The 13,867-nt window shown below is 40.6% G+C and overlaps 1 protein-coding gene across 2 annotated transcripts; it reads left to right on the top strand.

Annotated features, from left to right (window-relative positions):
• The first annotated feature begins 7,008 nt into the window (after positions 1-7,008).
• Positions 7,009-13,424, top strand: bcl6ab (BCL6A transcription repressor b). 2 transcript variants are annotated; one of them, XM_026998383.3, is made up of 9 exons: positions 7,009-7,321; positions 9,570-9,741; positions 10,048-10,269; positions 10,365-11,093; positions 11,211-11,317; positions 11,637-11,795; positions 11,887-12,017; positions 12,118-12,255; positions 12,344-13,424. In XM_026998383.3, the coding sequence occupies exons 2-9, from the start codon at positions 9,581-9,583 to the stop codon at positions 12,455-12,457; spliced, it is 1,761 nt and encodes a 586-aa protein (XP_026854184.3). In that variant the 5' UTR covers positions 7,009-7,321; positions 9,570-9,580; the 3' UTR covers positions 12,458-13,424. The 2 variants fall into 2 exon arrangements, with proteins under 2 accessions (XP_026854184.3, XP_081559310.1); XM_081703184.1 differs by lacking the exon at positions 7,009-7,321 and adding an exon at positions 7,361-8,914.
• Positions 13,425-13,867: the final 443 nt, after the last annotated feature.

The raw sequence follows: 13,867 nt of genomic DNA, 5'->3' as shown, positions 1-13,867 counted from the left end.
ATGTCAATAAGATTCTTTCACATTCCCTCAGAGCACTGTCATCCAGTTGCTGACACCTCTTAAACCATTGAACAAGTCTGAAAATGAATTACCAACTGTGTGCTCCATAGTAAACATTTTTCAGACAGATGTGTTATGCTTCCTCAAAGACTGAGAACAAAGGCTGTCACTCAACATACAGAGTTTAGACCTATACCAAGATAAAAGAAGGATGCACCACCCATTCTGAAGAACACATACCAAAAAAGAGCAATATAATGCTTTGATTTAACTTTGTTTGTCAGATGAATGCATCTTTGTGACATTGTGATACCATAAAGTGTTTTTGTCAGTGATCTGAGCAGGCATCTATACAAGAATAAAAAATAAAAATCATTTGTGAATTACCTGGCTACATGAAACGTGATATTATCATCATATTAGTCATGAAAAACAAAGACGCAAACACACAAAACATTTACAGCATGTGATATCCTTACTGAGCAATTAGTTTCAACATTTACGATTTAGTGGTATTTTTGGCAATAACTTTAACAAACTTTCTATAACAAGTTGTCAGTCCCACACAGAAGTTAGGAGATATTCTGACAGATTCCTTCCTACAAAACTGCTTTAGTTTATGCACAATTATGGGCTGTCCTATTTGGACAGCCTGCTTCAAATCCCATGGCATTTAAATGGGACTGAGACTCTGACATGGCCATGCTAAAATGCATAATTTCTTTTGATTGAATCACTCTGTTGTTAATATTGCCCTTTGTCCTGGATTATCATCATGCTGTATGAACCTCTTTTGAGTTGTAGCCCACAGTCACATCCTGACTTGCTGCTATCAGATATCTTCATAAAGCTTGGAATTCATTGTTTTATTCTGCGATGGAAAGCCATACAGACATAGAGGCAGGCTAGTCTTTAATATACTTAAGATGTAGCAAGATTTCTTTAGGAGAGCAAAGTTTTCCTCAATGGTAACCTTCCACTGAACGCCATAGAACAGCATTCTTCTTCAGTGCTTTTAATAAGGCAGGCTCATGAACGCAGATGATATAAAGTACAAGGGATGCCTGAAGTTCATTATCTATCACTCTAAGGACCTTTACTGCTTGTTCGAGTGCTCTGGTGGCACTGAGTAGATCACCCACTTCAAGGAAGTGTGTAGACAGTCCCAAATTTCTTCCATTTATCTGTATGACTCTGAACACATGAGGCCCAAGTCTTTATAAATCTTTTTATTACATTTTACAATTGTAAAAGGTTTTTTAGAAAGCTCTCTCAGATGTGTTTTGATAAGGCCATATTGCAACATGATGCAGAGTGCAGGTAAGTAGAATGGTGTTGTTATAATATGGCAGGTCAGTTCAAGCCCACACCTGAAGTGAATGGAACACTAGACTCCACTTATTCACTCATACACAGGTACCCTTCCCAGAGGTCACAAGAGGTTGTTTAAACTAAGCTTATATCTCACATAAAATGTAAATAACATACTGTGTATGTTTATTACTATAATTATGAACTAGAAGAATATCAGAAGAATATCAGATCATATTTTAGGAACCAACTTTTCGTTTTTTTCAATTTGTGTGTATGCACGTTTCTGTGTGACTGTGTGTGTGTGTGTGTGTGTGTGTGTGTGTGTGTGTGTGTGTGTGTGTGTGTGTGTGTGTGTGTGTGTGTGTGTGTGTATTTGAACAGCCTGTCCTTACCTCTATTTCGCAATGTGGAAGGCTTCATTACCAAACAGCTGCATGTGAGAACACTGTCCTCCATCCTCGTGATGTCCCAAGCACAGTATGTCCTATGTTTCCCGAGTCTGAACCGATAAGGCCGCCTTCCTGCTTGCCAAAACTCGCGTTCACAGAGTGCAGACAAGACAGGGCTTCTGTGTTTCCCCAGAAGCATGGGAACAACAGGTAGGTATCAAAAGTTCAAAGTAGGAATGAACATTTTTATTAGGCCTGCAGATTTTTTTTACGCTCTAGCTGCTGTATCAGTTGATATGACTGCTCCAGAACAAAAAGAACAAGGCAAATTCAGTCGGTTCAGGCACTTTGAAATTATTCATATTTCAAAGGTTTCCCTTTGTTGTTCTAAAATAGTTTTGATTGATATCTGATTGCATATTTGAGTGTTCATTAGGTAATTGATCCCATTTATTGGATCTATCTCTGATACCTGGAATAAAGCAGTAAACAAGACATGTGCCCACCTTATAAAGGTGACTGTGACAAATTTCATGCTCAAGTTCACATAAGGGTATGAATATAAGATCAAACTTCAAAGACCAAATGTGCAATATTTATGAGTTTTTCCCATACAAGGTTTGGTCTCTGTATTGATCCTAACCTGAGATCACCAGGGCATGTGGTTCTCAAAGCATGGAAACACAGGTCCAAAATGAGTCAGCCCTTGTGTGTGTGTGTGTGTGTGTGTGTGTGTGTGTGTGTGTGTGTGTGTGTGTGTGTGCGTGTGTGTGCGTGTGTGTGTGTATGTGTGTGTGTGTATGTATGCACACACACTTAAGAGGAAGAACTCCAATTTATGTCTGTTAGAGATGTGCCTAACAGATCCTGTCCTAAGTGGTCAGACACATGGATCAAGAAAAGTCAACACACTGGCAAGTTCTGCCAAGGCCAGGTTACAGTTAGTTGGCCCTGTTTATTCTGACAAACCACAGAGTATATAGGAGCCCCAGTGCCTATTGGTTTAGTCAATAGGAAACCAGTTCATGGGTTTTGGACATGTTAAAACTTAAGATCCTTAGGTATACAGCCAGGGCCAAATGTACAAATTTACAGTTGAAAATTCTGAAGCACTTGTGGGCACCTTTCCTATTACCCATTTCTTCCATTGTCTCTGGGCTTCATGTAATTTCTCCATCATACATGAGTCAGTCTAGTCCGTTGTTTTTTGACCATTTGGGCAGTCTGCCCACATGTCCTGACTGACTGGAATAACCAGTCCTTCCCAAGGAGAGAGCCACTGTCCACTGTCCTTGAACCTAAACACTACTCCCACTTCCAGAAGCAACTGTCAGACTTTGGGGAAAATCTGCCACATTTCAAATATATTTCGATTTAACTAGTCAAACCTTTTTTTTAATTTATATTTTGACTGAGGTGAATAGCACACTAGAAAGCAGTTCCACTTCTTAGAACGAAATCCTGGGTAAAAACCTTGAATGCAGAGGCAGTAGGAAGAGCAAACTCAACAGTAAACAGTAAATTTGTAGGGGTAAGCAACTAAACCCTCACACAATAACTTAGGGACACTCTATATGATAGAGGTCAGATCACATGGGACACACACTTTGACTTGCATGAATCAAGCAAAAAGAGAACAAACGTATCATCTTGGACCAAAGGCATTGACACACAACTTCAGCTGCCATATCAGCGAATAAGAATATCAGCGATTCAGTGACGGATGAGAGAATACCCCAACATCCTTGTATTTGGTGAGTTCTTGAGCATCTGCTGGTAGTAATTATCCATTAGTGGTTAATAGAATTGATGGTCTTGCATATGTGCCTTAATGCTGAATTTTGCATTTCATGAAGTTACATAGTGTATTCAACAAGATATGAGTTGGGTCTATGCAGGACAAAGATGTAAACTGCACATGCAAGTTTTGCTTTGTCCCTTAAACGCTTACTTTGGACCACAATTGTTTGGGTAATCTCAGTTGCTCATTTCTGTTGTGCAGGGCCTTGCTTAACTCATCATACCTCATTTTTAGTGACAAGTAAAATATCAAAATATAACAATATTTAATTTAATATTTTGTTATTGTCAATAACATGCTTTGACAGTTTCACACTACCATAGCTCTTTGTAGGTCACTTTTCCTTGTTAGACATAAGTCCCAAGTTCTAATGTCTAAATGTACAGCCATGCATTTAAGGGTTAAAACCCTTGTCCACCTTAAGCCTAGTTATGACAATTAATCATAACACCAAGGATTGCAAAATATTGTAAATTTACTGACCATGTAATTTGAAAAAAAGTCACTGGTTTGCAATAAATTATAAGGAAGAACTGATTCACAGATCATATGTGCATCTAACCACCTTGGTGAAAGGATCAGTCTGTAAATCAGACAGTTGTGAGGAATCTTAGAGCTCTGATCTCCCCTTATACTGTGAATGGGCAGTCTTCATTAGCTTATTTGCGCTTGAACAGAAAGTATATAAATAAACATCTAAGCAGATTTGCAAGGATTGTGAATTTGTTCTGATCTCTATCCGCCTCATCATAAAGTATTGTCACGATGTGGAGTTAGAGCGGGATGCGGGGACGAGTTTCGTAAAAGATAGGCATACGTTTATTAACACACACAACGAAGACGTAGCACGCAGGCTATCAGGGTTAAACACCGACAACAATCACACATAAACAATACACTTTTATACACGCATACTAACGACACACAACGAGGAGCTAGTGTGAAATACAGGGAGGGCGTGGCCACACGGACGAACACACACAAACACACACACACGCACACACACACACACACAAACGGAGAAGTTTGGGAGGAGGGGCCGTATCGTGACAAGTGTGTTTGCAGATTAACATATATACACTCCATTAGCCTCAAGGTATGTTTTTTGAACACAGACCATGATGATGATATAGTCAGAGGCCACACATAAGCTAAGACAGATGCTGAAAGAAATGATCAGATAGACGGTTGCAGGCTAATCAGTGCTGCTTTTATCAAGCATAGGGAAAAACGGTTCAAGTTAAGTCCTTTTTTCACCAAAAGCCTCAGATTTCAGCACTGTCTGTATACGGTTGCGAGAAGAAACAGGTTCAGCACACATTTTCATGGAAAAATAAATTCTGTCGTTTCCTTCATTCTTCCTTCAAATGTGTAATGCACACTATTGTTGGTACAACATGCAAATTACAGTGTTTGGTACAAGGGAGCAAAGGTCCGGTATTCAGCAAAATTAAATTAGCCATGTAAACGGATACCTAATGAGAAAGTGCAACCAGGTGAATTAATGAGAAGCAGGGTTAATTTGCAATTAATTAATTAAACCAGCTATACCAAATCAATCCACACACAGAGAGAGACAGAAGAAATACTAATCAAAAAAGAATTTATCAGTTGTGACATTCTCTGATTTTCAGCGTATAAGGACGCTTCCATGTATTCATTATTTTTAGAAAGATCCCATATATATTTTGCACAGTACCTTTGACTGGTTTCCTTCTGAATTACATCTTTGCAGCTGTCACTGTAGAACAGTCCACAGGAAGTCTACTTATATCCCAGTTACCATTGCTGTTTTAAATAAGACTGGTGCTGGTATATCGCCATCCATCTCAGGAAACTAGCTGCAGCGGACTATACAGTCTACGGACTCATGCTGCTTGGGTGAGGTATCTTGTGCATTTTTAACATTTATGTATGTTGTGTACTATGACTGCTTGTTGTCACTAATTGCCCTTTGGGAATTGCCTGTTGGGGATTAAAGTTTTATTGAATTGAAGTCCCCATATTTATTATGAACAAAAATATTGAATTATGAACAAAAGCATTACCAACAAATATACAAAACCAAGCATAGCTACAAAAATATTTAGAAAGAGTTTACCATTGATGAGAGCTCATGTGTGGAGTGTTATAGGTACATGCCACCTATATACACATATGTACACATGTACTGAATGAGCACAACAACATAAAAAGGCAAAATAACAAATGGAGACAACAGGCCCTACAGTCTGCCATCCAAGAGCATAAGAGCGAAATAGCAAACTTTACTTGAGAAAGTGCTTCTCTCCATTTACAAGGAATGAGGAAGTGTGTGTCAGAACATGTGGGAGGGGACAGTTGCACAATGAAACAAAAGAGAAATTGACATTCTAACTTAGAAAGAAATTGCTTCGGAATGGTCCCCAGATGCTGAAGGTGTCTGTGTTTCAAGGTCATGAGGAAGCTTTAATGTGCATGGACCTTGCTGGTGATGGGCAGAGGTTCACACATAGGAACAGGGGAAAAAAATGACTGACAATAGGAAATCCCACCTCATCTTTTTTGATTTCCTACAAGACAAGGACCGACTTGCATTAGAATAGCAACATGTGCAGGCAACACTGCTATTAATTGCTTCAACTTATTAAAGTTGGGTATTTCTAGCTTACTTTGAGATGCTAAGCACCCAGAGTATCTCAGAAATATCAAATATTAAAATAGAAGATCAAAATATATGTAAATAATTCACAATATAAAAAGGTGCTATTGCACAGAAGGACAGGACATTATTGTCCTGAATGATTGCTTTGTTGACTAAGTTAGGCTCTTCAACAGTCATGTATCAGAGGGAGCGATGTCGGGGGAGGTTATGCTAAACTTGTTCTGAAGACTCTTCTGTGTCAAAGAATCTGTTCCAAATAAGTAGCACCCACAAGAACATAAATGAGGCTAAGCCTGAGACCAAAACTAGCCTTACATCAGCAACTGTCATTGTTTGAACTGTATCATATATACAGTTGGGGAATCAAAAATCAAAATAGCAGTGAAGTACACAAGGTTTCCAAAGAAACAGGACGTTTCAGAAAGAAATCTATCAACTGTGTAAGCAAAGTGCTTCCTCTCTCTCTCTCTCTCTCTCTCTCTCTCTCTCTCTCTCTCTCTCTCTCTCTCTCTCTCTCTCTCTCTGTGTGTGTTATGATGTGACATGACAGAGCAAGAACAAACTTGCCTGAATATGTAACTTTGCTATGCAATATCAAGTATCTGCGTGTATATCACACGGTTCAGTATAAATTACAAAAAAACATTTAAGTATGTACTTTATGCGCATTAGGCTACTGTGCTACCCTCCCATAATAAACTGTGAAACAAACCAGTCAAACCAGTGAAACAGGCTCGTTTTTAGACTTTCGCACTGTCAGTTACCTTTTCGCGGCAGCTAATGAAATCTCATCATGCGCGATGAGAGACTTTTTATGAATCTGTTGTTTGACAAAGGTGAATTTACGTAGTACTCGAGCCACGGTCTGGAGTAGACCATTACAGAGGGAAAACAAAGGATGGCATACTGCTACAAAACAGTTCAGTAATCACAACCGAAAGAATCGAAGTGACACCTTTAAAATATATTTAACTGATATGACTGTTTTTTATATAAAACCGGCGACCCGATACGGTTAAATAACATAAAGTCCGATATAGGAAGAACTCCCTCCCCTACGGTGTTGAAGTGGTGCAGCCAGATGGTGGAATTCCGAGAACTAAGTGCTGAACGTTCACAGAAGTCTGGTTCCAAGAACTGCTTTCAGACGGCACTTCCAAGAAAATATACCAGGTGATTATCTAGCTACTACCCGTCAATAATACCAAACTATATTGAGATGCTTTCTAGATATTCAGTAGGAGCTGCTTTTGTATGGTTGATTTAACTTGGCTATATTTACGCTTTTTTAAACCTACATTTGTTTTAGAGTGAAACTTGGTGTCAGTGGCCTAACGAAACATTCTTGTAGTAATTCATTCAAGGTGTTCATGTTAGTCACATTAAATTAGGTTACATAGCTAAATAAATCGATACGTGTTTTACGAAGGCCGTTGTCAACTTTTGTGAAATGGCGTTTACACATATTTGTGTCGGCTACCTATGCGCGGCTAATTGGCACAAACGTCGCTTCAAGTTTCTTACATGGATGGCTAAGACATATGCTTAAGTTTTTTAAAAACACTTAGCTAGACATGTATTATTAACTTGATTCGCCAAATGTGTTTTAATTACATAGCATCTAATACAATAAGACAATACATGCAGTATTTGCTTATTCTGAATCTTTGATAAAGTTGGCAGCGAGGTGTCATTATGTTATAAATAAAGTAGCCTTAGTCATACCTGGTTTGCGTTAGAGTCGATTTAACCCAGTTTAGTCGTGAGGGGTTGTTGATGTATTGTGGACGTCCACATGACGCGCAAAATTTATTTCATTGTTATATTCACATCATTATCATAGCTTATTGTTATATGCACAGTGTTATAGTATTGTTATGTGCGCTTAAAATACGAATCTATGAATTCTGATTATACTGTAGGCTATGTAGGCAATGTCTGATGGTTTCACTGTAACTACACTGTAACTACCTGGTCAGAATGAGCTTTAAAAGGTCAGAATGGCGAAAACGAAACCAGTGAGTGAAAGTGCGCTTGAAATGTTAATTCTATATTACACCGATCTTCTTAGCTAGCTGACTGGCATCCACGTTTGGTCTTTCTTCACAGTTTGTTCAGTTTGCAAATTCATCCAGGCAATTTTGTTAAGTAAATGACATATTACCATCAAAAAATATTATGTTTTTATTGAGCCGTGTGTTGTTTGAATGAAAGCCATTGTGTCTTTCAGGGCCGAAATGCAAATAGTCTAGTCTGAGGGATATGTAGGTTAGCTTGCCTACCTTATTTCTGCGTTAAATGTGTATGGTAAAAGTTGGAATAATATTTTATAGTAAGCTAATGTTTAATACACCGCATCGTTTAACTGGCGTTTTACACCATACATATAAATAAACAGCATAATTTTGGTTTGACGTATTAAATGACGTTGCTCTGTCATAAATACACATATACTAAAAATTGTTTTAAAGAAAGCTGCATTTTGAACATTGTACTGTCATCTATCGGTCATTCTGGGAACTTTTCGAGGTTTCTACAGCGGGTTAGTTTGCCCCTTAGAGGAGGACTGTTTGAATTACAGTAGAAGACTGCTTTGTGTTTCAGTAAAATTAGACACTTTATGAACGGTATTTATGATTGTTACTTCCCTGCTTCGTGTAAACATGGTAGGCGTCCCAGACTTCACTAGTGAATCTTGTGTGGCTTTAGCCTGGTGTAACCTTCAAATACAACTTTTTACTCTGAATTCAATCTCACATCCACCCGGTAAGGCGCCACTTGTGCTTAAGGACAATATTGTAAATCTAAGGAGCCTTTGCAATTGCTATGGCTTCTTCTCTGATTTCACCACAGTGTGTTTGCGCTTTCAACTGCTGTTACTCAACTGACCTGCCCATTTTGTTCATCAGACCACATATTTGATTGGTCTAAATAGAAAATAGGTGGAAAAAAAACAACTCCCAGCTGGGAGAAAGACAGAATAAATAAAAAATAAATGAAAGCCTGTGAAATTTAGGCTGGCAACACCACACAGCACTACTAATTCTCACAATGACTGAAGACTGAATTTTTAATCATATTGGGTTTGTCAGAACAAATGACAATATTTCAGTATGAATTAACTTTCAGCCCTGCCTTAAATATGTTTGCAAAGGAAATGGCCCGAGGGCTTAGAAATCTGGGCCACACTCTCCTTTCAGAACTCATATGATCTTTCAGACCCTGAATAACCTTTCAGAACTCGTATGACCTTTCAGAACTGGTTTGATCCAGCAAATCCCCACAGGCCTCTTACAATTTTAGAACATGGGACTACGTTAAATAAAAGTTGAAAGACAAATTTATCTTTGAATATCCAGTAAACCAACAAGTGCATGTTTTGAAGTGATTGATGTTGTTGTCACCTTTCCCTTTAATACAGAGTGCGTCACCATGAGCGGCGCAGATGATGGCTGCATCCAGTTCACCCGCCATGCGGGTGACGTGCTCTTCAACCTCAACCGCCTACGAAGCAGGCATATCCTCACCGATGTCAACATCCTGGTTGGGGGACAGGAGTTCCATGCGCACAAGACCGTGCTCATGGCATGCAGGTGAGTTAAGTCAAGGGAGCTGGAGCCTCCAATTAAGTTGTTAAAGGTTAGCAGCGATGACTGCTATGATTGTTGCTATGACTGATTTTTGGTTGTTGTTGTTGTTTTATTGTGATTTCAACTTAGTAATAGCAAGTGTAATACATCCTGCCATCACTCGCTGCTCAGATTGTACTTCCCTAACCATGAAAGCAAACAAAAATGGATTTCCTGGTTTGTTGCTAGGAAACCCACCTAGCAACCCCAAATAATGGTTTGTGTGTGATAACTTACCATTGTCATTCCCTCTTTTTTTTCTTTTCACAGCGGCTTCTTTTACACTATGTTTGTAAACAATCAAAAAAGCGATCAGACTGTGGTTAGCCTGGATCTGAAGGTAGACCCCAATGGCTTTGCCATACTCCTGGACTTCATGTACACTTCTCGCCTGACCCTCAACGAACACTTCATCCTGGCCACTCTGACTACAGCCATATATTTGCAAATGGAGCACATGGTGGAGACCTGCGAAAGGTTCATGGAGTCTAGGTAACCTAAGGGTCTAGTCTTAGTGTACAGACTTTTAGCTATTCACTCCACTGACATGTAACAACAGACAAATCGTTCTGATCTCCATCCCACAGGGGCTTGTGTGTAAAACAGCACAGAGCTGAAGCATCATCTAGCCCTGAGCCCTTACCTCAAGATATCATCTTCAACCTCAGAGAGGTTTCAAGGAACGCTTTGGCCGACATCATGAGCCTCGGCCCTCCAGTCTTGCACTATGCAGTCAGTACCTCCACCAGCAGCCCCATGCGCTACTATGGCCGCCTGCCTCTTTCTGTGGGCAGACCCTCTGACGCCAGCCCACTGTTCCAGCAGGGCCTGGACACTAGTGCCATAACCCAGGGACGGCCTTCTCCCCCAGAAAGACAGGACTACAAACGAATGAACAGCTCCGGCGTCTTCCCTGCCCACCAGCCCAGCCGTCCCTCGGTGGTCCTCCAGATCCCGCCCTCCATGTCCCGGCCGGATCAGGGACACCCGAGGGGCCTCGCTGGGACAAAGGTGGAGGAGGAGGAGACAGAGAGCTTTGGCCATTCGCAGGCAGTTGGGCCGCACAGCCCGCTGAAGTCAGACTGCCAGCCCAACTCGCCGGCGGAGTCCAGTGGCTGCAGCCGGGAGACGGTGGACCCTCAGAGACTCGTTGGTGGGTCCAAGGTCCACAACTGGAAGAAGTACAAGTTCATCACACTTAACTCATCTGAAGGAGAGGAGCACCATGGATCAGACAGCCCCTCCTACACTGTCCTAGAACCCACCACCAAGTGTAGGGAACACCTAGCCATGAGCCTCTCGAATGCTACCAGCAGGTACCCGAATCACTGTGCTGTACATATCTGTGCTGTGAATGTTAACAATTAGCATGTTCTACATTTTTAGTATTTTGACAGTGAATGCTTTATGGTGTCATTTGCTTTTGTCTGTAGCTCTGGGGAAGAATGCGTTCAAAATGCTCGGGTTGATAGCTCTCTCTGCATAGCCACGCACATTCAGGGAGAGGAAAGCAATATTGACATCTCTCAGGCAAACCACGGTGGGTGTTTCCTATGAATTTTCTATACCACATCCCTTTACGTCTGCTCTGGATGCTTTCATTCAAAGGTTTATAGTTCAGGTTCTGGATGCTCTCATTCAGAGATGTGTGGTTCAGGATTTTGTATCACCTATCTCAGTGTTGTTTTTTTTACCTCAAACAAGCAGATAGCGGATTTATGAAATCAACTAACTAATGCCTACCTACAACAAGAGTTTTAATTTTCTTCTGCAACTCTGCTCCCACTATATGCTAGATTCAAACTGATGGATAATTTAGGTTCCAGAGCAGAGTGGTAAACCTCTCCGTTTCTCCACAGAGAGCAGCAGCCTTGTCTGTAGCCAGTGTGGTTCCCGATTTGGGATGAGCTCTGAGAACCACCAGCGCCTCCAGCGGGGCAAACCGTACAGGTGTGACCATTGCCAGACTGCCGTCACCTATAAAGGCAATCTCAACAGCCCCAAGTCCACCAGCTCAGGTAGTCAGACACCCATCCACATGCCTGTATTTCCCTGCTGTAGACAGGGTGGTTTGAGTGACAGTGTGGTGTCATGTTGTGATTGTCCCAGGTGAGAAACCTTACCGCTGCGGTGTGTGCGGCGCGCAGTTCAACAGACCGGCGAACCTCAAGACGCACCTGCGCATCCACTCAGGGGAGAAGCCATACAAGTGTGAGACGTGTGGCGCGTGCTTCGTCCAGGTAGGCGCTTTGTGTCGGCAAAAGGCCAGAGCGTCACGCTGTGGTTTCCGTGCAATGACTCGGCTGTTTACGTTCGTGTTTGTTTATTTGTCTGGGGCAGGTTGCTCACCTGAGGGCTCATGTGCTGATCCACACGGGCGAAAAACCGTATGCTTGCAACGTTTGTGCCACCCGCTTCCGGCACCTGCAGACACTCAAGAGTCATCTGCGCATCCACACAGGCGAGAAACCATACCGCGTAAGCACCATCTCCCTCTACCACGTTCGGCCCCATATATGGCTATCTCCACTTTGCTTCAAGTGTTAACGGGCTTCTCTGTCCTCAGTGTGAGACGTGCGGGCTGCACTTCCGGCACAAGAGCCAGCTCCGCCTGCACCTGCGACAGAAGCACGGCGCTGTGACTAACAGCAAGGCCCTGCACTCGGGGCCCCAGCGCTAAGCTGCCCTGGGCCTCCACAGTCAAAACAAAACCAAAACAAGAGCACAGTGTACACAGACTGAAGCAAAATACACTTTGCATAGTGCAATGTTCACGGTAGATGTATGGAGTGTTAGGGATTTCAGTGTATTTCTCCTCCACACACCTGTGCTCATCCATCCTTCACTTCACCTGGTACATAAAGGTAGAGGGAATCAGGCTCTGGTTCAGTCAAACCTTTGTTCAATATTGTAGATGGGTTTTCTGCACATTTTATAACTGAGTGGCTCTAAATATACGTTACATTCACCCCCCGGGTAAACCAGACCACAGCTGTATGTATTATAAAGGTGATGTCCCATAGTTATTTTTCTGTACATGAAATCAAATTACATTTATTTTTGGAACTGTTGAATGTGGTACACATTAGGGGTACTCAAAATTTATATATATATATATATATATATATATATATATATATATATATATATATATATAAAATTCTATTTATAGGCACTTGACACTGTACAGTATTTTGGTATTAAGGGCCAATGAGTCTTGCAATAAAATGTTTGATATACATTTTTGCTCACCTTCATTTATGTCCCTGCAAGTACCTTAGAATGGTGCTAATAAGTAAGTTGAATATTATTAGTGTTCTGTCTGGATATACAGCATAGCTGTACCATAAACAGGAAGTTGCTATCACCTACAATGACAATGTTTTGAAACTGCTGCAACAAACCTTCAAACAACTAGCTTCAAGGATGCAGTCACTTAAGTAAGTACCATGTTCTCACTTACCATGTTCTCTGTTATTCAGCATAGTTCATCTTGGTTTCTCTATGTAGTTCTTGATTAAGCACATAATATTTTAGAAGAATAATAATGCTAGGTTTTATTTAAATAGAGGCTTTCTCTGACTCAAGTTCACTTAACAACAATCTTAACAGGCAGAGCAAAAAAGACAAGACACCTGAGGAACAGGTAGACACAGGTAACTTGGGACAGACCAAAAATACATAAGATGGTTGCGGTCCAGGTAAAACACTGCACACGCAACGAAACAATAAGCAGGGAGGTGATGGAGTTAGCACTGGAGGTGCGTTTTTAGTTTTTAATTGTGATTTCAATACTGAAATTAAATGTCAAAAAGGAAAAGTCTTTGCAGGAGTAAATTCCAGAGTATTCCAAGTTGTAATACTATTGTAATAAGAATAGAACATACAATACTATATGTACTATATATATATATATATATATATATATATATATATATATATATATATATATATATTTATTACATACAGATTACTATATATTCATTACAACAGCAAATGATAACTTCTGGGGGTTAAATTTACTTGCTTGTGAATATTTAAGAAATCAGCCAATTTACAAATGCAGTGGTAAGTTGCTGACCTCAAAAGT

This window comes from Electrophorus electricus, chromosome 20, assembly GCF_041902795.1.
Source record: "Electrophorus electricus isolate QZ-2024a chromosome 20, ASM4190279v1, whole genome shotgun sequence".
Taxonomy (NCBI): domain Eukaryota; kingdom Metazoa; phylum Chordata; class Actinopteri; order Gymnotiformes; family Gymnotidae; genus Electrophorus; species Electrophorus electricus.
The sequence above is the reverse complement of the archived record's forward strand: the minus strand, read 5'-3'. Positions and strand labels throughout refer to the sequence as shown.

Excerpts from the sequence above, each read along its gene's own strand:
- bcl6ab (XM_081703184.1), top strand. The coding sequence starts at position 8,782 with ATGATTGTTACTTCCCTGCTTCGTGTAAACATGGTAGGCGTCCCAGAC. Across the intron at positions 11,796-11,886 it reads CCCCAAGTCCACCAGCTCAG|GTGAGAAACCTTACCGCTGC; the intron begins GTAGTCAGACAC and ends TGATTGTCCCAG. Across the intron at positions 12,018-12,117 it reads GTGGCGCGTGCTTCGTCCAG|GTTGCTCACCTGAGGGCTCA; the intron begins GTAGGCGCTTTG and ends TGTCTGGGGCAG.